The sequence below is a fragment of the Lepeophtheirus salmonis genome, chromosome 11, assembly GCF_016086655.4.
Source record: "Lepeophtheirus salmonis chromosome 11, UVic_Lsal_1.4, whole genome shotgun sequence".
Lineage (NCBI taxonomy): Eukaryota > Metazoa > Arthropoda > Copepoda > Siphonostomatoida > Caligidae > Lepeophtheirus > Lepeophtheirus salmonis.
The window spans coordinates 18,000,441-18,028,328 of NC_052141.2; the positions used below are offsets into that span (position 1 = coordinate 18,000,441).

Sequence of the window (27,888 nt, forward strand, 5' to 3'; positions counted from 1 at the left end):
ATTGAATTTATACCATCTACGCTAGAGGTAAGCATCAGCATGCAATTCAGTTCAATTAGATTATTTAAAATTACTAATTACAAGAGTAATTATATTCTTTAGTTCAAAATTGAAGTTTTAAGCTTGGCTCATTTGCGCATTATTGAAATAGATTCATGACTTTTTTTTCTCTTGTATAATTGAAGTCAATTACTAGTAGCCATGGCTTTACGTGAATTGCATAGAGCATGGATACGAGGTTCTCTGAAATGGAGCAGGTCTTGCTACTTAGGGAGTTTGAATTCGAGACTCTTCTCCTCTGAGACAACACGGAAACCAAATTTAAATGTTGGGACTATTGGACATGTGGATCACGGAAAAACCACACTCACAGCTGCCATTACTCGTGTTCTCTCATCTACCGGTAATTCAAAGTTTATAGACTATGGAGATATAGACAAGGCCCCTGAAGAACGAGCTCGGGGGATTACAATCAATGTCGCCCATATTGGGTATGAGTCAAAAACGAGACGCTATTCCCATACAGACTGTCCTGGACATCAGGATTACGTCAAAAATATGATCTCTGGTGCTTCACAGATGGATGGAGCCATTTTAGTTATAGCTGCAGATGATGGAATCATGCCGCAAACCCGTGAGCACATTTTGCTGGCCAGGCAAATCGGTGTTAATAAACTAGTTGTCTTCATTAATAAGGCGGATATTGTTGACGATCCAGAAATACTCGAGTTAGTCGAATTAGAAGTAATGGACTTGCTCACAGAGTTTGGCTACGATGCTTCATCTACACCCATCATAAAAGGGTCCGCCCTTAAAGCCCTGGAAGGTAGTGATCCATCCAGTATAATAAATCTCATCGATGCACTCGATGCCCATGTCTCCCTTCCTCAGAGAGATCCAAGCGCACCTCTCGTTATTCCAATTGATAATGTATTTACTGTACCGGGACGTGGGTCTGTTGTTGTAGGGACTATTAAAAGTGGGACATTAAAGAAAGGAGACAAACTCCAAATTGCAGGTCATCATTATCTTGATAAGGTATCTGTTGCTGGTATTCAAATATTCAATAAACCAGTGGATTTTGGAAGCGCTGGGGATAATGTGGGAGTCAATATCAAGGGAGTCAAGTTTGGAAATATTCAACGTGGAATGATACTGGGCTCTCCAGGGAGCTTTACATTTACAAATCATTTTGAGGCCAACTGTTATTTTCTTTCCAAAGAAGAGGGCGGGCGAATAAAGCCCATCATGGACAAATATATTCAACTTATCCATATGGATACGTGGTCCTTGGGTTTCCGATTGGATTTCATCGAAAATGATCGGGAAATGGTTATGCCTGGAGAGTCTGCAGTGCTTAAAATAACCACTAAAAAGAACATGCCGCTTTTTGATGGAAATAAATTTACTCTTAGAGAAAACAAGATTACTGTGGGAACGGGGATAGTCACGAAGCTACTAAGACCCATTGTTATCCCTCTCCAAGATAAACTATCCTCGTTGAAAATACCGAAGGATAAATAAATTCTGCTAAACAAACGCCTTGTATTTTATTTATCCATTACATTCTAATTATGGATTTAAGTGCTTCATTGTTGTGATTTATTATGAATTTGTTTTCTAACTTTATTAATAAATCGCACAAATAGATTTATGTGTTGGGATAATTAATTAATACACTATTATAAGTCATGCTTTAAAACTATAAAAGGACTGAATGAATATTTGCATTTCTTTAGTTTGATTGGAAACCGTCATAATGTACCTACTCCTATTAATTACATATTTGTTTTTTGAATCAATTCTAGGACAATCCACAAAGCTCCCAATGGAATTTACAGAAATAGATTACGACGGAGTCGTGAAGGGATTGGAGAATGATAGTATCTTCTTGTTAGGAGTTCGAAACCCTTCTGAGTTAAAGGAGGAAGGTACGATTGAGAAGTCTCACAACATTCCGCTCCCTGATTTGGAAGAGGCTCTTGACTTTGACGAGGACAAATTTGCTTCCACATATGGATTTAAGCATTTAAAATCCGTGGATAAGCCCATTGTAGTCTATTGTAAGTTGGGTGGTAGAGCAACTAAAGCTGCATCTCTCCTCAAATCGAAATTGAATTTGGAAAATGTACAAGTTTACAAGGGTAGCTTCACGGATTGGCTGGCGAAAGGCGGAAAAGTAAATAAGTAAACAAGAGAATTTACATACAATGTAATCTAATTGAAATAAATATATGTTTTTCATAAATTTGTGAGTATATTTGACTATGATTTCATTCTTTTAAAATTATAATTTAACGTTTATTTAATGTATGAGTCACTATCTAATGACTAAATTTACTCCCAAGTCATTTTGAATGTTTTCTGTCTTTGTCATGAGAAAATCTTTTGTCCATATTATTATATAAGCTTAACAAGCCCCCCCTCAAAAAAAAAAATCGGTGGAAACTTCGAGAGTCACTGATTTTGGAGTTGTGCATCGATTTCCTTAAACATACAAAGAAATGATTTGTCATAAATATATATAGAATGTCTGAATATATCATAGTTAAGAGTCCTGATCATATTAATAGGTCTTTCCTGTTTGACTTCATGAGTTTGGCTACAAGTCAAGAAAAAAATAGTTTGAATATATATGTATATAAGTAATTTGAGTTGTTTTTGGATAATTATTCATTTAGTTTCTTGAGTATGAATTAAATTGTCTCATTAAAAATGAAAAACAAAATATTAGGTGTGATATTCTAGAGTGAATAAAATGTAACATCAACCATGGAACTGTATATAGAATTCTATGCATCAACATGAGAAATAAGTCTTAAATGAATAGTATTCCTTTAAAATAGATACACATATTCGACAAAAAAACGTATATATTTCTTGTTTCTTCACATTGAAGAAAAAAACATTCTTAAAGCGTATAGAAAAGCAGATTTATGGCATTTTATCCATATTGGCTACTAGCAGTATTACTCAGCATTCCCTGGAGTAATTCGGTGTTGGCTAAAAGACAAATTTAGCCTTAATATAAAAGAAAACTCGCCCAAGAAATCCTCATTGTTATTCTCCATTTTTCATGAGTACACTCACACGTAACTACTTAATACTTATATCAATTCATATAATATGTTTTCTCCTCAAAAATGAAAGAATAATAATAAAGAATTTGAGAAAAAAATTAATATGTCAGGAATGACTAATGAGTACTTAAGTCTTTAGAGTGATGACTAATAAAAACAAACAAGATTCATTTCAACATAACAGTGTTTAAATTTAATTCAAATTTTAACATTTTCTGAAAATGCACATGAATTACAATATATCTACATAAGAGATCAATAAACAAACCAAACAGAAACAATACTCAGTACAGAAACCAACAGAGGAGAAGTTGTTACCATGGCTCTAACCAACTACCCGGATATGAACGTGGTATTGCAGCAGGGTGGTGCGCCTGCATACCCACCAAAAAAGCCCAGAAGTGGTTTGAGTACAACTTGCCTCTCTGGCTAAAGATGTTGAGTCCTGTACCGTCCGTTACCCAAATATCAACAACATCAATGACACCATCATCCAACACTGGGATGCCATGTCTGAGGACTACATCTGCAATGGGTGTAAGGCCTTCCGTGGCCTCCTGGAAGCCATCATTGTAGCCAAGGAGGCTACATCGATGATTAGGGTAGCCAAGGCATCATTAATTATTTTTATCTTATTGACATATCCAATTACTACTGGTTACTAAAATACATCCTAATAAAGTTCTATATTTTATTAATACGACTACATTATTATTTCTTAGATCGAAATATGTTTCTGATAAACATCATGGAGCACTATATACATTGCACCCGGTGACTGTTTTTCATGTATTCAGACAAACACACTCTGCTTTATTAATATTGACTTATTAAAAGCTATTCTTTTTTAAATAATAATTTGATTTTAACAAAACTTAAATTACTCCAGATGTGCAAATATCAGAGGTAGCACCTGGCCTTTTTTTGTTAGTCCACTAATTTTCTTGGACGTTCTGCTATCGCTAATTTTGTAGGCTCATGGGCCCGCTAACGCTAATTTGCTAACGTTAATCAACTAATTAAATTATTTTAATGCAGAAATCTGTCAAATGACCCGTGGATTATCAATGAATCAATCTAGGTCAAACTCAAAGCGTTACTGAAACTGTAGGCTCAATTATCAAATCTTCAAAAACTAGTTGATTTCTTAGTAAGTAAGAAGAATTATGGTATTTTTGTTCTTACTATTTTGGTATTCCGCTAATCACTAATGCACTAATTTGTGAATCTTATATTCTCTAATTTTTTTTAGCGGAAGTTTCTAGCAGAATGCTAGACCTCACCAAAACCTTCATGAAACCCTTTCCGTGGATGTCTAATTGTGTCATTTATTTTCTATGATATCTGGTCTACAACAACTCTAGTATTATAAAATTATATCATTTGTCAAACAAATTGTTAGTGTTATTGAAATCTTAAAAGATGATGGGTAACATGGGAGCAGTCCACTTAATATTCCCGACAGAGCAGTGTTACCGAAAATATAGGGGCCATTACCCCCTCCCCACTTTTGCGGAATTTTTATAGTGATCTAAATTTAAAAAATGTGTGTTTTTTTTCCTAAAAAAGAATTAACATATATAGTGGTATCAGTAAGAGGCAATTAAATTTTAAGAGATCAAGGTAGCACAAAACGTTAAAAATATAAAATTGACCACAATTTTGACATGGTAACGAATGTTACTCTTTGTAGTTGGCAATCTGAACTTGAGTTTTTATTTTCTAAAGCTGTTATCATTATTATTTAGTTGTTGAGAAGGGAACATCTAAGCAAAAAGTAATAAGTAGAGCTTGTACTCATAAAAGACGAAAAGTAACATTGAGGGTTCGCTCGGGAGTTGTACGCTATCAGGAGCATTTTGGGAATCTTAAAAAAAACGAAAATCAATCTATTACCCCCTGAAAATTTGAAGAATGTTTAAAGCAGTTATCGATATTATTTAATTCCTTAGAAGATAACATTTACCGACAGGGGCGTCCGCAGTATTACATATATATATATTATTATTATTATTATTTTTTTTTTTTGTTACAGCCACTCCCTTCCGGACGCCTCTGACCGTGTTTATCAAAACTATTTTTCCTATTCGAAACCCCAAACTTAATCAAACATTATGTAATTCGTGAGTCTAATGATGTTATACCTTTATTTATTTCGGTATTTTTTTACAAACAGTTTCGGTTTATTACAGCTCAATATGACTTCCATCAGACCTAATGATGGCCTCCAACCTGGGCTTGAAGGAATGGTATGACCTTCGGACCACTTCTTTCTCCCAAATTTCTCTAACAGAGGTTTTTAGGGATTCAGTGTTGGGTTGGCGTTTGCGATAGGCAACTTTGCATGCACCCAGAAGGCAAAGTCCATAAGGCTGGTGAGTATGGGGGCCACTATTGTTGGGCTTCGGTCTGGAAATCTTTCATCATTCTAAAACCGTTACATATTTTATTAAACCGAACTAATTCAGTCCCAAAAAAAAAAACTCGGTCTGGACCGGTTTCATAGAAAAATTATGTGTAGATCGATATAAAGGAAAAGTTTGGTTTAGATCAGTACAAAGGAAAAATCCGGTTCGGTCCCAAAAAAGTCGGCTTTGACATTATAGATAAATTATTTATAACATGACATCATATGTATTTACATGTACAATTACGTCCAACGAAGTTTAAACAGAGATTGCTCGAAAGAATTTTAATCCCTTCGTCTGCCGTGGAATACAGAGTTCTGAATTCGAGCATCTCTTGATATGGATGATCAAATTAGAAGTATCTTCCTTTGATTCTCTCTATCTTTCTTTTGTTCTAACTCTTAGAGAACATAGTTAGAATACTTAATAATAAAACAAACTAATGTTTGAGGAAACGGATTCTTATTACTTAAACGACTTATTGCGTATTAATCAACTGATTTGATTGTATAATCGAATAAATACATTTATATTAAATTAAGTATTTGTTCAAGAACATATCGTGTACTTTTGAGATTTTTTTGAAAAAAACAATAACGGCTGATCTAGAGAAAAATAAATTTGGTCTCCCATAATATATGAAACTAAAAAAAAAAAAAAAAAAAAGACTGGACAGAAAAATCCGCCAAGAAAAATCACTTAAGATTGAACCTAAAAAAATGTTGGACCGAGTCTCCACACTAGTGACCATATTGTCTTGTCTCAAAAAGCCATGTTCTTTAAGAGAAAGGACTGGATCACTTTGGTGGGTGCTCCATCTTGTTGGGGAACCACCTTGTTGTTGTACACTGTCTTGGGGTTGACACCCGTTAGCTTGGCAATGTCCTTTTTTGTGACTCCCGCAAGGAGCAAAGCGACACCTTCTACGCTATTCACTTATTCATAGTTGTGAAATAACAAGACCAAAAAAAACAAGGAATATCAACGGCTTAGACTTAGATATGTCGGAAGTTTTAAAATCAGTCAATACAATCTCGGGATATTATTATTGACAGTGATCAGGAAATAACTTTGATACACCTGTTAAGTATAAAGTAATACTTAGTTAGTTTGCTTGCGAGAGACAGAGAGTAACAATGATCCTTTGATTGGAGTTATAAGCAGTGATGCTTGAACATATTGGTCATATTAAAACAAGAAAACGAAAATCAACATGGTAACCCTGAAAATACAGTAAAACAAATCATAAGAGTTATGAAAAAACGAAGACAATATATACATATCATGTTCATATAAGTTTCCATCAAATCTCAAGAAGAAAAATAGATTAGAACTTATTCCTGCAATACTAAAATAATATTAATGCTGAATGTCTTAAAATACCTACACAATAGAGTTGCACTATCGGAAGTGTTCTATATATGGTGTAGTTATATTGTAAACAATTTCTATTAACAAATTTGGGAAAACAATGCACTCCGGAAATTAATTATAAATTTGAACAGCAATCAATCTTTAGTTGCTGCTGTCGCTATTCCGCATATGGTGGAGGAACACTTAATGGTTCATAGTTTCCGTAACAAAAGAAACATCATCGCTTGAAAAATGCTTTACGTGTTGATGATAAATTTTGCCACATAAACGAGGGATCATTTTCGGCAAATTAATAACTAATTAGCCAATAAACTTTAATAAGAATGATTGTTACTACTGACCAAAGAAAAGTATCAAAATTGAATTGTGGATTATAAATATTTCTTAGTAGTATATTAGGGTGTCCGCAGAAGGTTTGTACTAAAGGGGCTATTTTTCTTTTTACTAGATTTTTTTTCGGTAAATATGAAAAATTTTACGTCCAAATAGGTGTATAATTTTTATTTTTGAAAGATTTATTTTCCTAAAAATTTTTCACCGGGCAAATTATATACCAGACCATAATATTTAATATTTGACTTTTTTTCCCAAAAAAAATATTTTTTGGGAATAGTTATAGTTTTTTTTTAGAATTTTTTTTGCAAAAAAATTATTTTTTTAAGAATATGTGTAGATATTTAAAATTTTTGCTACAAAATTCAATTTTTGTCAATAGCTATGAATGTTTGATTTTTTTTCCAAAAAAAAATTTAAAATAATTTTTATTTTTTTTTTTTTTATCTTGATGATTTTATTCAGGACAAAAGATTGATTCCAGTCTTAACGAGTTTTAAATACAGTTCTTGATGATTTACCAAGATTTTAAATACCGATACCAAGGACCGAAGGACTAGTCCTATGACTAAGGACTCAAACAATACTAGTAGTATATAAAAACAAGTCTATGTCTTCTCTACTAATGTTGATTTCCCAGTTCTTTTCAGTCATATATTTGATTATATGTTCCAAATCATTATCAACCTTATTACAGACCTCATTTATAGAAAAGTTTAAAAAAAAATATATATATGATTTATTTAGTTCACGTAGTTATGTTTGTTCTGACGACCTATGTATTTGTTTATTTTAGTTATTCCGACCCTTGTTAATGCATGTTATGTTCAGTGATGATGATGATGATTGGTAGCATTTTTAGTATGGTAAAAAAAATATAAATAAATAAACTTGGTAAACCTGACAATTTGAAGAAAGTTTGGAAAGGGAGCAGCTTAACTGTTATGACGTTTAGTTAGACCAGCTACAATCAGCTATCACAAGGGAGGATGGTGGGAAGTAAATAATGAAGGAACTTGACAAGAATTACTCAGATGTCGATCTCCAATTCTAATCTGAGTCAAACAAGGACTTATAATTATAATTCTGCAACAAATCATCGTCTTTTACGAGCGCATACGAAATTCAATCAGGTTTTGAATATAATTGAATGTATTTAGGAAAGGAAGTTCACAATTCAAGAATTAAATAATAATGACATCAGCTTAGGAAAAGAAAATGAACTCCTCAGTTTGCCAATTAAAAAAAAAAAAAAAAGAAAAAAAAGCCAGCTAAAAAAAACAATGGATTTTCATTAAGTACTAAACCTTGTTAACAATGTGAGGTAATTAAATTTTGAGAGGCCATGGTTAAAAATGTATAATTGACTATAACTTTGGAACAAAATCATGATACATAACTCAAATTGGTTGTATTTTATAGGTATAATAAAGGCACCAGATATCCATATGATTAAAAACAAGGTCATACAAATACTCAAACAATATTGAAAGCTGTCATCACTACGAATAACTAAAGCATTGATTTACTTATAAATACCGGACAAACGCTCATTGTTACTCTCTGCCTTTCATGAATTACATGCACTAGTTAATACTTTATACATACATGTTCTCTTCTCATGAATGAAATCATTGAAATATTTGCTTTAGAAATTAAAAAAATCTCTTTCAGGTTGCAACTAGAACATTTGCTGTTTCTTTCTCGGACATATTTTATAGTATAATAAATACAAATAGCTTACGAAACAATACCGTCGTAATCAGTGATTTGCGACCGGCTACCTTTTCTTATAATAAAAAAATATGCTTTTGTGTTGTTGATTGTACTAAGTTTATGTGGTCTCTATATCAAACGTGGGAATCATGGGGGGAAAAACCTCTTGTCTAAATTTTCATGACTGGTGCAGAGATAACAGCTAGTTGTTTTTTTTCAACAAATGGGAGACTTTCTGAGAACAACAGATAACTGGTGTCAGGGGAAAATGGCAACGGAAAAAAGGTCAAGGAAAAAATGGCAGCGATAAAAATGAAAGATAAAAAAGAGGAAAAGAGTCTAAATGGAAAATATGGCAAGATTCTTTTAAACTGATATAATATCTATCACCAATACATATACTATATTATAAGAGAAAAGAAATATAAACAAACACGACAGCGGTTCCAATGGAAGGAGTGCTAATCACTTAATTTCCGTTATTAATAAAAAAAAATTCAAGTATTGTCGGTAAGTTGCATACTGATTTTGTACCTGGCGGTACCCGAAAACAATACCAAACATTCGGTGTACGATTGGGGGATTGTAAGGGACTATTAGAAGTTTCTTCAAGGTACAATGGGGGGGGTTGTAAGGGGCTCTAAGTAGTAACTTAAGTATCTTTGGTACCTGAAAACACACCTAACATTCGGGGGGTATAAAATGACAATTCATAAAGTCTATGCCCTGTTTCCTCATAAATTGATACGAAATGTCCTTATACGAAAATGTTCTATACGAATTGTATTATACAAATATGTTTCATGCAAAGTTACCTAGTACCATCTACTTATTTAATTTCCATATCAAAGAATATCGCATAATTCCTGCAAAATACAAATTTATAAACAACTATTCAATATAAAGGACAATGATGGTGCCAAATTTACAAAAAAAATCTTGTAATTATTCATTACAAAGGAGAGGAATGACACTATGACCTACGAATAATAAAATTTATACATTTATAACTAATTATAAAGCCTGTCACACTCTTACAGCTTATAACTGACAGTTTTAACTGCGTAGGCCAAGGGCCACGGAATATTTTTTTCCCTATTAACGTAGTAAGTTAATGTAGTAACTTCTCTTATTTGTTAATAGCAAACTCGAAGTTAAATTATGAGCATCATCGCCTTACTCAAACTCGAGTCAAATTTAATAATTGAAATTTCAAACTATACTCGAATACAATAATTAAAATTTCAAACTCGACCGAATTCAATAATTTTAACTCGAATCCAACTCTAAACGTCAGACATTTATGCGTTATCAAAATGTATTTTTTTTTAAATAAAAGTTAATTATTTCTAGAAAGTCTCCTATTTTTAGAACGAAATAACTTTGTAGATTAAAATTATAAAGTGCTCAAATAATGTCCCAAGGAGAATCAAAACAAAACAAAACAAATGCGACACTTTAAGTTCTAAAAAATCGTTTCCACGTCCTAAAGTTTAGTCGTTGAAATGCAGTCTTGATACTCATATAATTTGTAAATCCCGTTTTTCTGAAAGTTTTAATATTGTGGCAAATGAATGGGTTGACTAAAACAAGTAATTAGTATTTTCTTAGTTCTCAAATGATTTCAATGAAAATTATCAGTCACTATATGTATCATGGGTGCCGTCAGAGGTTGGGGGTTAGTGAATAAATAGTATATAGTGAATAACAGTGACATTTTTTGACCTTTTGTGTAACCTTGTATTTACACAAATATACATTAATGCCTTTATATACATATAAAATACCACCAATTTGAGTTATGTATCTTTCATTTGTTCCAAAGTTATGGTCCATTATGCATTTTTAACGATTACCTTTGACCTCTAAAAATTTAATGGCTTTGTACTGCTAACATACTTAGTGATGAAAATCCAATGTACTTTTTTTTAATTGGTAATCTGAAGAATGAATTTTCTTTTCTTCTACTGTTGTTATTATCATTTAACTCCAGATTAGTGAACTTCCTTTTCTAATACATTAAATTATGTTCAACACTTTATTAATGATTGATGTTTGTTCATAAAAAACGGAAAGAATTAGCTTTGGAGTTATAAAACAACGGCGAAAAAGTCATAAGCTTACTAAAGAAAACACTTTTTTTTTTCGTTCAATGTTGGGTTTTTTAAACTATTATTATTTTATTTATTTATTGCATTATTGAGCAGAGTCCCCATGATATTATTCAAGCAATTGCTTAGCTTGAACGGTATTGTTCCCGTCTAGAAAAACAGTGTAAATTAATACACGAAATTGTATTTGATAAATTGCTTTAGAAATAACAAAAGTAGCTTCATACTTAGCACAATAACTAACTAACTAAAGAACATATTGTCATATTGACATTTTGATAGCTGTCTTTTGAAGGTTACTACTAACTGAAAATGAGGTGAATTTAAAAAAAAAAATCAATATAATTTTAGAAAATATATAAGTAATCTATATGTGAATCCCGAGACTTTCCAGCCCATCTGTTATTTCCCCTCGTTGGAATTAGAGTAGAATCGTAGATCGACATCGAAGCCATTCTTGTGTATGTCCTTCTTTATTTACATCTCCCTCCCTTCCCTCGTTACAGCTGATTGTAGCTGATCTAATCATGAGGTCCAAAATATTCTTCAAATTGTCAGGGTTACCATGTTGGTTTTCTGATTTTTTTAAACATGCTCAAAATACAAGCGTATATCATCATTAAATATCTTCCTACTCAAAAGTTTTAATCTTTTTCCGGCTACAAACGAACAAAGGAACCGCGCCGAAAATATAATCTCCGCAACTTTGTTGGGTGGGAAGTAATACAAAATAAGACTTGACTCGTCTTAATTACTCATTTATTATAATAATTATATTAAGATTGAGTCATTCTTGAGAAGAGGATAGATAAAAGGAACGGAATAGAATAGAGTGTATGCTCGTAACTCGTAGGTATATAATAGATGGATAGGTGAAAGAGAGAAAGCTTGTACTATGTCAGTGTTTAAATACATATATGCTGATTGTTGACGTACTATCAAATGAGCGCATGTTCTTAAGTTAATCTTTTTTTTTTTTCTTTTTTTCTTTAAAAAATAAATATTTTTGAGTAATTTCATATCAGTAGTTATATCTCAGGTGGATTATGAGAGTACTCTACTTACGCCTGTGACTTGTGGGAAGACATCAACATGACAATAGAGGATAAAAGATATTCCAACGCAACAACAATAACAAGTTCCGAGGCTGATTATGATGATGATGGGTACTTTGCATCCGTTGTCACTGTACAGCATAGTCAAGTAAGACTTGGCTTTTTATTTGTTCTACACATTACAAGCTAGATACATGATCTTAAAAATAAAAAAAAACGTTATTTTTTTAATTCAATTATCCTTTGCTTCTCAATTTTTTTTTCCTTCTACTAGTGCTGTGCTAGGCCTTATTTATTCAGTCAAGCCCAGTGTTAGGGCCGGTCTTATCAGTCCTTCTATGAATAAATGACATTATATAAAGGTGCAATCATTGTCATGCATAACTATAATGCCCATAAAAAATGCACAAAAAAAAATGGGGGAAAATTCAAATCAAAAACTTTTGACAGATTATTTATTCTTCAGAATTGAGTATTTTGTAGTTCGAATAACTATTTAAGACAAATAAACAATCTTTCAAAAGTGTTCAAAGATTTTTCCCTAAATTGTTTTTTTGTTTTTTTACACCAAATGACTTTTTATCTGTTGAAAACAAAACAACTTTGCAAAATAACTGATACTGTTCACATACGTATGTGTGTACATGCGTACCAACATAATAAAATGTAAATTTTATTATCGAAGGGCAATTGAATTTGGAATTAGAAAATAACGTCTTCTTTTTGATCAGAGTATTATAATTGGGTTTGTGTTGATCCTTATTTGGTACTGAAGATGGCAGTGCTGTCCAGTTCAGTCTCGATCTGGTCGATTACAGTCCTACACGTGAGTCATAAAACTGATAAAGTTCGGTCTTGATGACTTCACAAAACTTTTTGTGGACTGCTAGTCTTAAGAATCGGTCCCAAGGACCAATAGAACGGTTCCTAAGACTGGATTGGTTCAAGTAAATAAAATCTGACAAAACACTAATTATAATACATAATAATATACCATTGAAACAATTATATCAGGGTTTCGAACAAGGACTCTAAAATTTCTATATAATTATTAAAACATTGGTTAATTAGCTATGAAACTGATAGGGATGTCATTTTTGTAATGGAATAACTAACTTTAGAAACTAGAAAAGAAAAAACGGTTATTGTATGTTCTCTTTCTTCTTTTTTATTCATTATTTAATGGGTCGTTGTGGTGTTAACTTCTCCCTTTGAAAGAAGTATTATCCCTTATCTTTGGTATAAATTGTTTTTAAAATCCATAATAAAATTTGCCTAGTTGAATTTAAATATTATTGTGATATTTTCCCTCCACTAACTCAAATGTAGAATGTGTTCCTCCTTATAATCATATAACAGGCAGCTGATGGTAAACAGGGTCTTAAATGTTTTTTGTTGCACATATGCAATATACAGAAGAAAACCTTTTAATATATTATAAAACGAAAATATGTTAACTTTTTTTGCATATGAAATAACCCTGCTGGTGAGTGTGAGTAGATATTAGTATGATTTGGCATAAAAAAAACCACGCGAAGTAAGTAATTATTAATTAGATAATAGAAAATAAATTCTAAAAATCACTTTTTTTTTCTCGTTATATTACTTCATTGAGACTTTTTTAGTTGATAAAATTATTTTCAGGCCAAAAAAAAAAAAAAAAAAAAAATATAATGATAAAAAAGCATTTCAGAGTTAATTCAGTAGTACCATAAGTATCCCTTCCGCTTTATTCTCATCCTTAGCTAAAAACGCATCAATATACGTAGTTGTCGTAATAAACAAATAAGTAAAAAAGTATTACTTTTTCCCGCTATGTAAACAAACACCCATTCCCCATTTAGTGAGAATGACATGTACAATTTAAAATAGTACTTAATTAATTATATGTCCTTAAAAAGAGTTATTTTTACTTAAACGTATCCTTCCATTTGACAAATATATATTGTACATAATTTATTATGACAAGAGTTAATGAAATGAGAAAAAAAAAATCGACAATATGGATTTTTTCCTCTCACTTGACTCAATATATCTATGTAAAACACATGAGTGATGAAAGGAATCATGTTGTCAATTACTTTTTACATAATATGTAGAGAAAATAAACGAAAACAAGCTTAAACACTATAATCATGATTAAACACACCTGTCATTCGACCTTAAGTGGAGTCAAACAATTTTCACATTTGAGGCCACGTAGACATTTTAAGATTTGCAAGAAGGCTAATAATATGAGGTAAAAAAGTTGAAGTGTTTGTAAAAGGAATTTTTGATCTTGTATTTTTTTTAGTTTAAATGAATTTCAGATCTTCTTTCGATTTGGCAGCCACCGTAAAATAAGATTTCTTTACCCCTTGGGGAGTAATTTTTTAAATGATTACAAATTACAGAATTTTTTCTTTCTATTTGAAAATTTAATATTTGACATTTAAAAAAAAAAAAAAAAAAAATTAATATAATTTTTTTATGGATAGATATAGATTTTTGAAATTTTTCTCCAAAAAATTTAATATTTGAATTTTTTTTCAAAAAATGGTACATTTGAAATATAATTTGTAATTTTTTTTTCAAAAAAATTAAATATTTGACTTTTGATTTGTAAATTTTTTTCCAAAAACAAATATTCTTTTCTTAACAGCTGGGAAATATTTAATTTTTTGTAAACAGTTGTAGATTTTTGAAATTTTTTTTCAAAACAAATAAAACATTTGAATTGTAATTTATACAATTTTTGCAAAAAAAAAAAAAATATAATCCTGCAGACGCCCCTGGATTAATAATAATTATGTGTCGATAAAAATTAACAGAATTGTTCACAACACCTTAACAAGAGCGTTTTTTATTTTAACCAATCCACATTCAGAAACCTGATTAAGGTAAAAGAAGCAAAGACGACAACAGATGACAACGAAATTCACTTCATAGTTTAGAACCTTTATTTGATAGCCTTTATATCGACCTTCTCAAATTCAAATAAAATCTATCAACTTATGATTTTTTTATTGTGACGATCAATTTTTGCGAATTCTAATAATTTATATTGTAACAAAGATTATTAGAATAAATGTATTGATGTGAGAGTCCAATATTGAAGAGACTTATATCAGCCCGATATGGCACCTTTCTACTCATTTCAATGAATTTCTTATTCTTTTATTGCGGCGAAAAACAATTTTGCCTGTTTTAAATGCAATTTACGGCACACCCACATGTTCATAAGAACAATTTGTTGATGGGAATTCGGGATATATTTGTGGAAGAATAAATATGGAATCTACACTCAATTTTGATTAAAATCATACTAACTTGCTTTTCGGTTGACAGGCCACATACAATCTGTTTATATGTACAAATTGCAAATTGTACAATACATAATGTATATACATTGGGTTTCTCGTTGTCCATGAAATTGTCTTTTAGCAGGATCCCAGGAAACAATTTTTTGAATTAGAGGAGGAGCTCAAAATTTATTAAAACAACCTAATATTAGAAAATATCACCCAAAAATTCATTTAAGGAATCGATATGTAAACTAAATATGCATTATGACTCTTACAGCTAGGATATTTTACCATTTTAAAGCCCCTAAACAGTGATTTAGCAGAATAGAGACTATTGAATAAGTCATTACAATGACGTTTTGATATGAGCCACATTTTAAACCGGGGGGTTCTAAAACTTCACAATATGATAATTTGGTTCAGTATGAAAGGGATTGGCTAATCATCCGATATACCTCAGTTGAAGAACACTAAAAGTAGTGGACATATCTAGTGCATCGACATAAAAACAACTTGAACAAAATCAAGAAAAAGAGACAATCCCAATTAATTTTTTATTCGATATATCCATTAACAGTATTTGAGTCAATAATAGACCTTCTGTTTAAATTTATGGGATGAGATAAGATACTTAAGAATTTTAGTTGTAGTTTAGAACCTTTATTATATTTAAGGTAATAATTGGTCGTTCAAATAAAATGTATATCAATTTTTCATTCTCTGTTGATTATATGTATACTTTATTTGATTTAAGATACTTTACATATATTGGCCCCAATATGGTTGTTTAAATTAAATCTGCCAATTTTTCATTCTTTTTTTGAGACAATAAATTTTAGTGCATTTGAATTATATTTGTGACGGACTCAAAGGGTTCATAAGAATAATTTGTACTCAGTAATTGACGATAGTTTGTATAAGAATGCAAATGTAATCCAAACTCAACTTTGAGAAAAATAGTTATAGCTTGCTTTTGTGTTCATGGAGCACATATGTATGTAGTAGTCGTATTAAGAATAATATAAGTAATTAATAATGTGTAGGTATATCTAATGGGTAATGAATTAAGTATTTTGTGTCATGAACATAGATAGCTTTTAGGTCAGATTTTAACCGAGTTCATACTTATTTTTGGCTTCAAGAAATTATGTCATTATTTTTACATACGTACATTCATATGTCTGAGTTTATCTTATCTAACGAAAAATTAATTTAAGGGAGAAAGCATGACCTCGAATGAGGAGAAGAAGAATAAGGAGCAAACTAGGATTGACCTCTAAGTCATTTCCTTTCCTCTTAATATTAATGTTATATCTACAGGGTGGGGATTTTAAATCCAGAAAATTTAAGGATAATTTATATTACAGTTTGTTTCCCAAAATTAATTTTGGAATTCGCAAATCTTTTGCTATTACATGACGAGGTGAAGTAGTACATGACTGAGTCAACAGTGTTATGTGCACGTTTATTGGACTCTCTCCCTAAGATGCTCCACACAGGGTATTCCAAGGAGTTTAGATCTGGGTAGCTAGGAGGCCATAAATCCTTTGCCTTGAGGAAGTCTAGAAGCCGTTTTTTGCTCTCGGAGGGATCACGATTATTCCTTGCAGTTGTTCTTGGCCCATCAATCTCCTTGAAATCCTTGACAACATCGTAAACTCAATAATCTTTTTGAACGTGCGCCCGGTAAAGGGGCTCAATATACCAAGTAGTCCATTAAAATTGAAACACTTTAAACTTTAACCTTCAACAAGATATAATTAATTAGCTAACAATAAAATTTCAACAAAATTAATACTATAAATAGATTTTTATCTGAGCTCTCTTAATAATTAATTTAGCCTCCCATTGCAGCAATGATGGTTTTCAGGCGGTGGCAGAAGGCCTGTCATCCGCTGTGGATGTAGTACACTGTCATGACGTCCCAGTGCTGGCTGACAGTGGCTTGAGGGCCTCGGTGTTTGGATGACAGATACTACAGGCCTCCCTGAATAAAATTAAACCTTTAATTTCCCCTATATTGTGGTTTTCATTTCTTTCTTCAATGATAAAAACTCTTTAAGTATTCCCATAAAAATCCAGTTTGGCCTTTTCGAGAGAGCCCTTCATCCTCTCTAACGTTTTCGACTTGCTGACGGGGTAGAAGATGGTATTAGAGTCACCCAAGTGCTTGGAGTGCTCAAACGGAAATTCGTCGACCATGTCCAAGTGTCATTTTCTCGACTTGTATGTAAGCGTGGGAGCTCAATTTTTTTTTGTGTATTTATGTGTGTGCCCCGGCAAGGAGGCATACGATAATGTCCCACGACGTTTCTATTCGGAAGACATCTAGAGAATTTTGTATTTTTTCTTATATAGTTTTGTTAGTTGAATCTGATGAGCAGCATACTTTCATACACATTGATCCGTGGATTGCCAAGAGGTTTAGGTCCAAAAATGCTCCTAATTTCAAATTCCCATCCTGTACATACGTCATTGTCATTAAATAGGTTGACTTCTACGGTTAATTAGGGTGACAAACATCTTTCTTCTTCAGAATCATCCCCCTACGAACATCAATTAGACAAACAATAACATTAAAAAAGTAATTTAAATATCCTACTCTTTGACAAATTTATTAGCCTTAAACATATTTTAAGTCTACTAAAAACATTTTTCTACGCTCAAGTTAGAGTATGTATAAACACTTTTTCATCAGTGATAATGAGAACGTAGGTCAAACAAAACTTGAATTATTACATTATAGGCATGTAAAACGTATTTCTTGATAGATTAATTAATACTGAGGATTTTTCAGCGTTAAACATTGCTAACTTGCACCTTTTTGGGGGAAAAAATGCGTTTTTTTTGCCTTGTTTTGTGTGAAAAGGTCTCATTTTTCAGACTAGTATGAAATAAATAAAGAAAACTCTGATTCTAATTAGATTACTTAACAGGTTTTATTTATTCTTCGATGATATATTTCAAGGGAAATTTTCCTCCAAAAACATTCCTTCATTAGGCTTTCCTTTTGGAGGTAAAACTATGTATATGATGCAATCATATGTATGATAACATGAAAGAATGTGCGAGGGAGCCAGATTATAAATTGAAAGTTATTTTGATCTATTAAATGGAGTTCTCAAAATCCTTACAACCACGAGGGTTGTAAATCCTGAGCATTTTTTAACGTGTTAGTTTTTTTGTTGTTGGCAACTTGAACAGTGTTCTTTATATTTTCTAATGCTGTTATAATTATATATTTTTATTCTTAAAAAAATTTAATTTTTCGGAAAACAATTGAAAAATCCTCAGCTGTTCACAAAAAGTTAAAAAACTTAAATTTCAAATATATATTTTTTTTTTAAATATTAAATTTTCTAGTAAACAGCAAAAATTCCTTAATTTGAGGTAAAGGCAACAGTCCCTCCAGCCCACCTCCTGTGGACGCCCATGATGTCATTGCTAAATAGGGGTTGGGATTTGAATTTCTTTCTTTCATGTCATTGATGCTTGCAGCTAATAGGTTAAAACGTCATGACAGCTAAGCGTACTCTCTTTCCAAACATTCTTTAAAATATCAGGCTGACCATGTTGATTTTCTGTTTCGCCTTTTTTCAGTATACTGCCAAATCATATTACAGAGAACGGCATGATACCTATCCTGATTCCTAAGTCTCAAAGCTAATGAAATAAAACGCGATGACAGCTAAGCTACTCTCCTACAAAAAAAATCGTCTAAGTATTATTAGGGTGGCCATGTTAATTTTTGATCTTTTTTTTTTAAACATAACAAAAATGATTACAATTTACAGCCCTAACAATCGCTTCCTTCTTATTCTTCATAACACCTAATAACAAATGTTTATTTTTTTCTTTTTAACATTGCTAAAAACAAGAATTTAAAATGTTTTTCCTTTTAGAATTCCTAAGAAAGTCTAAAAATTCCTAAATATTATGAAATCAACAGATATCATACTAACAACACATGGTACTTGTGATGTTAAATAATTGAGATTTGTCAATTTGTCCAATGTTAATGAATAATGCTGGTTAGCTTACATGGCAATATTCACTTGACTTATATACTTTTTCTTTTATCGAAAAAATATTCGGCAGTTGTTCCCCACCCCTTTCTCAGACTCTTATATAACCCATAAATACGTACTTATTTATAATCATCGCTATATATTACGTATATCTTACTACACAAATTAATATAAACATCTCATTATATTTTCAATGAGTTTTTCTTGTTTTTATAGGTAAAGCCTATAAATATAAAGTTGATGTAATTCACTTTGATATTTAATGAATTTATACATAGGAAAGTTGTTTCTTAACATTTTCATTCGATGAGAGGGGAAGTTTAAAAAAATATAAATTATCTCATAAATCTTTATAAATAACATCTAGTCCATGACTTATGAGTGGAGTTGGAAGAGAATTTTTGTAATTAAAAACAAATCAAATCTTGTCAAACAATCGAAGAATAAATAGAGCGTTTTCACGTGACGTCACAAATTTGATGTCGTCCATTTTAGGGGGCAAAACAACCAAGTTTTATACCTATGAAAATCCTTTTTAGATTAATGTTACGGAAAATAGTGAACTATTGGATCATGTCAAAATGGGATTAACAAATAAAAGGACATTACTGTCCATACAAATTTTATTGCTCAATTGCCTTGTTTTACAATAAAGTATGGGTAGTACCTGGTATAGCTCGGAGTTGTTTGGGGTTGAAGAACATACAAATTTTGCTTTAATAATATGGAAGACAACTCCCCGAGTAATCCATGGTGTTTTATAATTTTCCGTTTATCCGTTTTAACAACTAAAATGGAAATAATAATATGTTTCCCCCTAACTATCCTACTTTTCCTGTCCGTAATTGATCTAAAAAAAAATTGTAGAAATCTAGCCATTTTGAGGGGGTTTCAGTACATATTACTTTGACTATATGCAAATATCAGTGATGATCATTGGCATCAAGTGCCATTTAATGCAAGTGTTAAGTATTTATTTAGATTCATAAACCATTTGATGGAGTTTAAGGAAGATCCATTAGAAATCTGTCCATTCTATGTAGTAAAACTATCGCCAAAATTGGCGTCTCCTTAAAATACAATACGATCTATGACGTCAGTGAGAATGCTCTATAGCTATGGTATGGCTTACAAAATTAGAGACAGAGTAAGTGGAAAGTTGAAATTTAATTATCGCAACCTTTTAATAATAAGAAAATAACTTCGAATAATGAGATGTGAACTTCTCTAGACTCATACTTTAGTCCACAGATCGTCACCGAATCCTAGCCTTGATAATCCATCAGGGACAAACTCAGAATATTCTTATCATAATGAGACCTTCCATTTAACTTTCGAGATCCTCCAAAGTGCTAATTGCTCGTTTAACTCAAAAGAATTGGGATCCTTCTTCTTCTACTTCAATAATATCTTGTACCATTATTATCTGAATAGAGGTGGCTCTATGATGTTTCGCCCCGGGTAGTTTCGCCCTGGGAAGTATTCAAATTAATAAAATTTAACTGTGATTTCACAGTCTATCATGCCAACAACCTTGGTCCTGGTCTTCAAAGATACCATTTTGGATATTTAATTTCAACTACATCCTCTGTGGTATCCCTTCAGGGATGTAACAAATGGATAAACATTTTGCCCTCATATATAAATGTATCTTCCACATATAATATAAGATTTAAAATTAGTTTCCCCCCAATTGAAGTCATTTGTAATGCATTTTTGCATTCAGTAGTGTAAAATGAGTGCATTTAATTCCATTTTAATATATTTTAAAATAGAACATACTAAATGATTCCAATTCATTATAATAAGAAACAACTTTTGTTTCATATTAATTACTAAAATCACATAATTTATAATTTATTACAAAGGACTTCAAGTTGTAGTAAAGGAATACCTTAAATTATGTGTGGAAGATACATTTATCCTATAATATATGTATCCCGGCGAAACTTATGCAAGGCGAAAGTTCCCACACTCTGTGGATGCCCCTGGCATCCCATTTAAACTCAGAGTATAATTGAGGATCGACAATCTATATCCAACTAATTCTTCCCAATGTCATTGTTTATTTCCTCCCTTGTAACAGCTGATTGTAGCTAATGCAACAAAATATCATAACAGCTAAGCTGCTTTTTTCAAATGCATTCTTTAAATTCTCAGGGTTATACCATGTTGATTTTTGGTTTCTTTTTGTTATAACATGACATACGATTTTCTTCACTTGTTATTATTCTAAGTCCCAGTTGGACTCCGAGTATAATTGAGGATCTATAACGGAGCTATTTTTGCTGAGTAGGGAATATCCATAATGTAAAGTTAATGGCTAACATAGCTAGTGAATTAAATTGTGTTTATTATTTAGCTGGCCTGTTTTTTTGGGGGTTGGTAAACTGAAGAACAAATTTTTTTTCTTCAATTGCAGTCATTATTATTATTCTACCACATTTGTATCCAGACATATATATCCGCGACATTAGTATTCGGACATTTGTACCAATTCTCATATATCTTACCTCAGTTAGCTCACAGTTTATTATATGTATATGTATGAAAATTGTATATGAACACATTCAGACCTTATATAATTAAAGTTAGTACAAATGATTTCACACCACATATTGATGTTTTATTTAATTTTGTATTTTACATTTAATCAGCCAAAAGTGATAGATATTCTTTTTTGTCCGTAATGTCATTGTATTTTGCACATATATTTGCCATTTTTCTTTTCTTGTCCCTTATCCTTGCTCTTCTTGATGACCCCTCAATCCATTTGTCATTTATTTGGACGCTAGATATTTCATCCCTCCACTTTTGTCATGCCAGCCCATCTTCATCCCTTATGTGGGGTATTACAGACCAATAAAAATATACAGTTTGACAAAATATAATTAATAAAAATGTGGATACAAAAGTGCCACTTATTTATTGTGGGTAGAAATGTAATGGATGCAAATGTCTCACTTATTTAATGTGAATACAAATGTCCGGATACATATGTCTGGATAGAAATGTGGCAGAATCCTTGCTTGATGCAGAGTTGAACTTGTGATTATTTCCTTTCTCTCACAGTTGCTTGCATCAAAGTTAATGAATCTCATGACAACTAAACTGCTCTCAAACATTCTACAAATTGTCAGAGTTCCATTTTTTTATACATATAATAATGCTTACGATTTACAACCTTACATATAAGTGATGATGTACCGAATATATAAAATGAAAATTATTGAGAAAAAAAAGAAAAAGAATGTGGATTTGAACATAAATGGAAATAAACAAATTGGATTTGAAACGATAGTTATGACGGAAAACAGTATGAATTGTGACTAATCCAGGCTTAAAATAAAGTTAATATCACAAAAAAATGAGGCCACGGAGTAATGTCAAGTTTTCCGACAGAAATTCGATATCTTCTCAGTGTTTGAGATCCTGTCTAGATTTGGTTGGATAGAGGGCGTACTATTGGCTATTCTTGTACATCTTACAGTCCATATAGTTTCAATACTAGCACTTCTTATGGGAAATATCAATCATTGAATTACCCTTGGATAGAATATCAAAAAAACACTCTAAGGCCCTAGCTTGCTCCACATAAAAAGATGGATAACTCTTCTATGAAGTCCTAAAATAATTTTTATTTGTTTTATGATTTTAAAGTAAGAATGAGAGTTTAAAATCTTGATAAGGAAATTGAGTGGATCAATTTAAGCAAGAAATACTGTCTGTAAATATAATGAGCATACTAATGCAAGTCTTCAATTAGCACCATGATTAAAATACGAAAATAAAACGACATTTGCAATCTTGTGCATGAAACATGTACCCATTTACGAAAGCACTTTTAGCTTTCATCATCGTAATTCATCAATCTAATGTTTCAAAGTTATTTTGATATAAATTGTTCAAATACAGACAGCTAAATCATATTTCAATTCCTCTTTTTTTTTAAATCCTACTTTCTACATCTTAAATATACTAGTAAAGGTATATAAACATTATAACCCAGATACTAAAAAGATGGAGTTCACATGTAAAAGTACGTAGGCCTTGGGTAATAGGTAGTAAAATCAAAGCACATATTAAACACTTATTTATTTGGAAATTAAAAAGCTGCTCCATTCTTATTAAAAATCTTCCGAGTTGATATTGATTACCTGATCATGGCCTCCACAGTTGAGATCAGGGCTGTGGACTCCCTGAAACCTCAGGGTGATTATATTTAGTAGTTTAAACCGTGTGTATTTTTTAGGTGGCGTTTTTTTTAATTGGTTATTTTTCTTATCCTTTGTCATTATTCTTCTGAATAGTGAAATTCCTTTCCTACGAGATTCAATTATATTAAAAACCTGATTAAACAGTAAACGTCATTTCCCCATCAGAAACAAGACCCAAAACAATTTGTTCCTAAAAATTATCAATATTACCTATCTGCATAAGTATTGCGCAAAATAATTTTTAAATGTCAAAGACAGCTTAAGACAAAGTGAGTCATTTGTATTACTCAACAACTCCTTTAAGATAAAGTTATTTGCAAGATTTTGTATTTTTGTACCTTGAAATTGCAATTTATAAAATTATGAGTAATAGGTTGTTGCATCGATTACTCCATGGGCTCAGTGATGCATAAAATATTTCCTGACAGTATGTCAAAATAAAAAAACCGAAAATGACCGAAATTGATGGGCGATGGGTAATTTCGAACGTACTTGTTAGAGCCCCATAAAAAAGGCACGTTTTCTTGGGGATGATGTATGTAAGAGAGCATCAAAATTGTTGAGGATTAGTGGAATGCTGAAGAGAAGACGTTTAGAATTTGCAAGGAAATAAATCTTACTCCGTATCTAAAAATGATATATGCTGGAATTACCCGGATGCCGATCCTCAATTCTACTCAAAGGCCGACAAAGACTTACTCTTATAACCCCTGAGCAAACCCGTTTTGTTACTCCCTGACTTTTATGTGGCCATGTACTAGATTCTATTTACAAGAATTAATTAATAATGCTAACAGCTGTGGAAAATAAAAAAAGCTATCTTTAGATGCCCAACTAGAAAAGTTGGGCATCTAGAACTTATTTTATTTAAACTGTTTCGTGTTTAGATAAATTCGTACTTTTCCATGTTTATTCTAAGGGTAGTAAACAATTGTTATCTGAGAGAACGTTGACTATAGTATTTTGCGTATTTTATTTATATCCGGATTTGACTGTATTTAGTTTGAAAAGATTGTTTATGATAACATAGTAAAAAAAAAAAAAGTTTATTAGCGCCCTAATATATATTAAAGAATTCTTGATTAAAAATGTTTTTTTAAATATCCAAAGGATTTTTATATGTAAGATTTATATTCTGAAATCCATTTCCCAACTTTTCTTCAGCATTTATCCATTTAAAAATTCGATGGATACCTATTTACAGACGACTGCTCAAAAACTATGCACATAGCAGATCAACGGAATATCCGCCTCTACATAGACCTATTAAATTTTAATTTTGTTTGATGTTCTCTTTGGAAAGCAGCAACATTTAGCAATGTCTTCCAACTCTGTTGGTTGTAGGAAATCAAGTCATGGATCAAATAAATGAATATGATATTTGCTGTTTATTTTGAAATTGTAGTATTTGATTATTGCTCCTTAACGAGATCCGTAATTGTGAGACATATTTTAACAAAAGAATGACAGTTCCCCCCAGAACAATAAACATATTACGGGTTAACTTAAACAAAGATTTTTTTTCTGTCTTGTTTTGTCGTTTTTGTATTTAGATTGAGAGAGGAGTGGGGGGGAGTAAAAGCTTGTTTCTTATGTGAAGCCTGACTGACTGTACTCCTACTTGGTGCTTAATGGAAAAATAGACATTTTGAATCTTGAACTGTAACAAGTTTAATTTCTGAAACAAGGGGAGCTACATTAACTTAACTTTGGTCAGATGCTGCCACATATATTGCCATTTTTAATCTTCAATGTAGTCTCCATCAACCCTAGTAATGTTCTTGATGCGCCGCTGAAGGCTTTGATAGGATGTAATAAAGTTGATGAGCAACGGGAGCCTTGAGTGCTTCAAGATTCGTGGGCCTTTGTCCGGCAGGCCCTGGTCTGGACATGCTAAAAAACATCGATTATGTTGGCATCTGACAAATATGGTGGCCATTTTTTTACGGCCAGAATTGAATGTTGGTCTCCAAAAAGGACTGGTTAGTAGTGCGGTTTGTTTTTCTTTTTTTTTCGAATTTCGATTATAGCTAGTGTAGGAAATTTGTGATATCAAAAAAATTACCCTTGCAAACTTACATTGACCTATGAGGTCATCTTTAGGTCGGTCATCTATATCCAAAAAAAAAAAGAAGTCTTGATTTAGTAAATAAGAAGACATTTTTGCTATTTTGTATAAAATAATTTTGATGGATATTTTATTAACCTATAAAAAAATTTCCTTAGTTTTTTTCTCTAAAATTGTTTTATTGAGCAAAAAAAATGGAAGAAAGTTAGACGTCCATCATTTTCTTACATTTTTAGATAGGTTTTCTTATGTTATTCTCTCTTTTTGCTTCATAGGGCAGCTTTAGAATAAAACTGTATGAATACTTTTTATAAGCTAGAACAGAGTCTATCACAATTAATAAATACAAAATAATGTTTAATGCTGTATTTTAATCTTTATTGACGAAAACAAGAACTTTTGTCTCCTTTCAAACTTTGAACGAGATGTTCATTATAGGGTAATGAACTTTTGTACAGGTTATTTTTTATTATATCACAACTTTTTCGAACTATCTGGTATGGAAATTCGAAAAAAGTTGGAAAATTAACTGCACCATCAAATTACAGATCGTACCAATACCCTCATTAATGGCCTTCTTGACGTTGTAAATAGTCTGCTTGCTTGCCTTAGTGAAGTTTTGGATCTCTGCTGATGTGTGTTCCACTCAAAGTAGAGATGCAAAGTATATTATTTTCACCTTTTGTTGTGAGGCAATTTTTCGATTGATTATGTTACTTTTTTGGAGGGGACTGTCAATACAGACAGTTTGTCAGCTGATGGGAGGAATTATCATTTCCTTTCACGTGTGTGTCCTATTTTACTCTTTTATGAGTGTTCAGATTTCAAACGCGCACCCGGTAAGTTACTAGGTACATATAATTAATGGCAATTTCGAAGAGATGTGCGAGATTCATTATTAACCTACTCTTAAAAGTATGAGCTCATTTCACCTTTTCAACTCTTTATAATAATTTATTTTGAAATTTGTGAAAATAAAGTTCAAATAACTTGTTTTTTTATTATATATTCCCCCATTATGTGAGCTCTTTATTTGGGGGAAAAGAGATGTAAAAATATAAGATACTATTAATGAAATAATGTATTTATTAATAACGGGAAAGCAGGAATGATATAATCCAAAATGACAGAGCATAATTACATTTTGAAATGACGTACATTACCTACTGCATCTCTAATGAGCATACTAATAATGACCTAGTCCGGCAGGGTACATAACATTAATAAATATATGTATATTTACATGATTGATAACATGACATTTTCGTATATTTAACTACACGAATTAATTGATATTTAATTGCAGAACTCAAATAAAGGGACTCAGGACTTGGAATGGAAAAAAGTAACTTGGCCCTCAGAGTCTGAAGGACTGCAACATCTTCAATCACATACATCAACTGTAGAAGGACACGAGACTCATCACAAAGTCCTTCATTCCAATGACTTTATTACAAAAGAGAAATCAAAGAAAGGCTTTGAAATGGAAGAAAAACCCTTTGGATGGATACACCAAGTCGCAGAGACGAGCCATCACCTTGTGAGTGATGCAGAAATGGAACTACAAAAGCGTGCCTTTGATGTCAAACACGCCAATGACCGATCAAGATCACGAACAAAATCCAACTTTATTACAAATCGAGCACGATCTTTTGAAAGAGCTCATATAGCTGGAAGTAATGAGGCCCTTCCACCCCCTCTAAGACGACGATCCCCTTCCTTACGAAGAAATGATGAGATTTGGATCAGTCGTCCAGAATCACGTAGTGGAGAGGAAGAGCAAATGAAGAATCGGCATCGTTGGAACTCTGTTGGGAGATTGAATACTTCTGCATGGGAGAATCGTATTCGTTGTGAGAGTCCAGCTCCTCATCCGCCACCTATAGAGCGACATCTTCGGAGACGTCGTTTGACTGGTGAGGAAATGACTCCACCTCCTCGATCTGGTTCTTTCTCAAAGAAAAAAGAGGTACCTCATTTACTTCATCAGCAGGAAGGGTCCCAAATCAGTGGGTCATTAAAGGATGCAAAAGTGACGGAATGGATTCGAAAGTCACATGATTGTTTGATTCAAAACGAACAGGTAAGTAAAACGCTTATATGTTACATTTAGTTAGTTAGCCTAGATGAACATACATTAATAAATATTATGAAAGATCTTCATTTTCTTGGATCCAGGTTGGTTCATATCTTTAAACATAAATATTTGAGTAA

The 27,888-nt window shown here is 31.9% G+C and overlaps 2 protein-coding genes across 2 annotated transcripts in view; both read left to right on the top strand.

Moving 5' to 3' along the window:
* The first annotated feature begins 201 nt into the window (after positions 1-201).
* LOC121126460 (uncharacterized) lies at positions 202-2,248 on the top strand. The gene is made up of 2 exons (XM_040721789.2): positions 202-403; positions 1,809-2,248. Exons 1-2 carry the CDS (start codon positions 202-204, stop codon positions 2,189-2,191), a joined length of 585 nt encoding a protein of 194 aa, XP_040577723.1. The 3' UTR covers positions 2,192-2,248.
* A 9,656-nt stretch (positions 2,249-11,904) lies between these two features.
* Positions 11,905-27,888, top strand: part of LOC121126521 (uncharacterized) — a 30,663-nt gene continuing 14,679 nt past the window's right edge. Inside the window, exons 1-2 of the mRNA XM_040721845.2 lie at positions 11,905-12,225; positions 26,981-27,757. Coding sequence (XP_040577779.1) covers positions 12,115-12,225; positions 26,981-27,757 — 888 coding nt within the window. The 5' untranslated portion in view covers positions 11,905-12,114. The remainder of the gene's footprint in view (positions 12,226-26,980; positions 27,758-27,888) is intronic.

Coding starts and splice junctions, on each gene's coding strand:
- LOC121126460 (XM_040721789.2), top strand. CDS start 202: ATGGCTTTACGTGAATTGCATAGAGCATGGATACGAGGTTCTCTGAAA. Junction 404..1,808: donor TCGTGTTCTCTCATCTACCG/GTAATTCAAAGT, acceptor AATCAATTCTAG/GACAATCCACAAAGCTCCCA.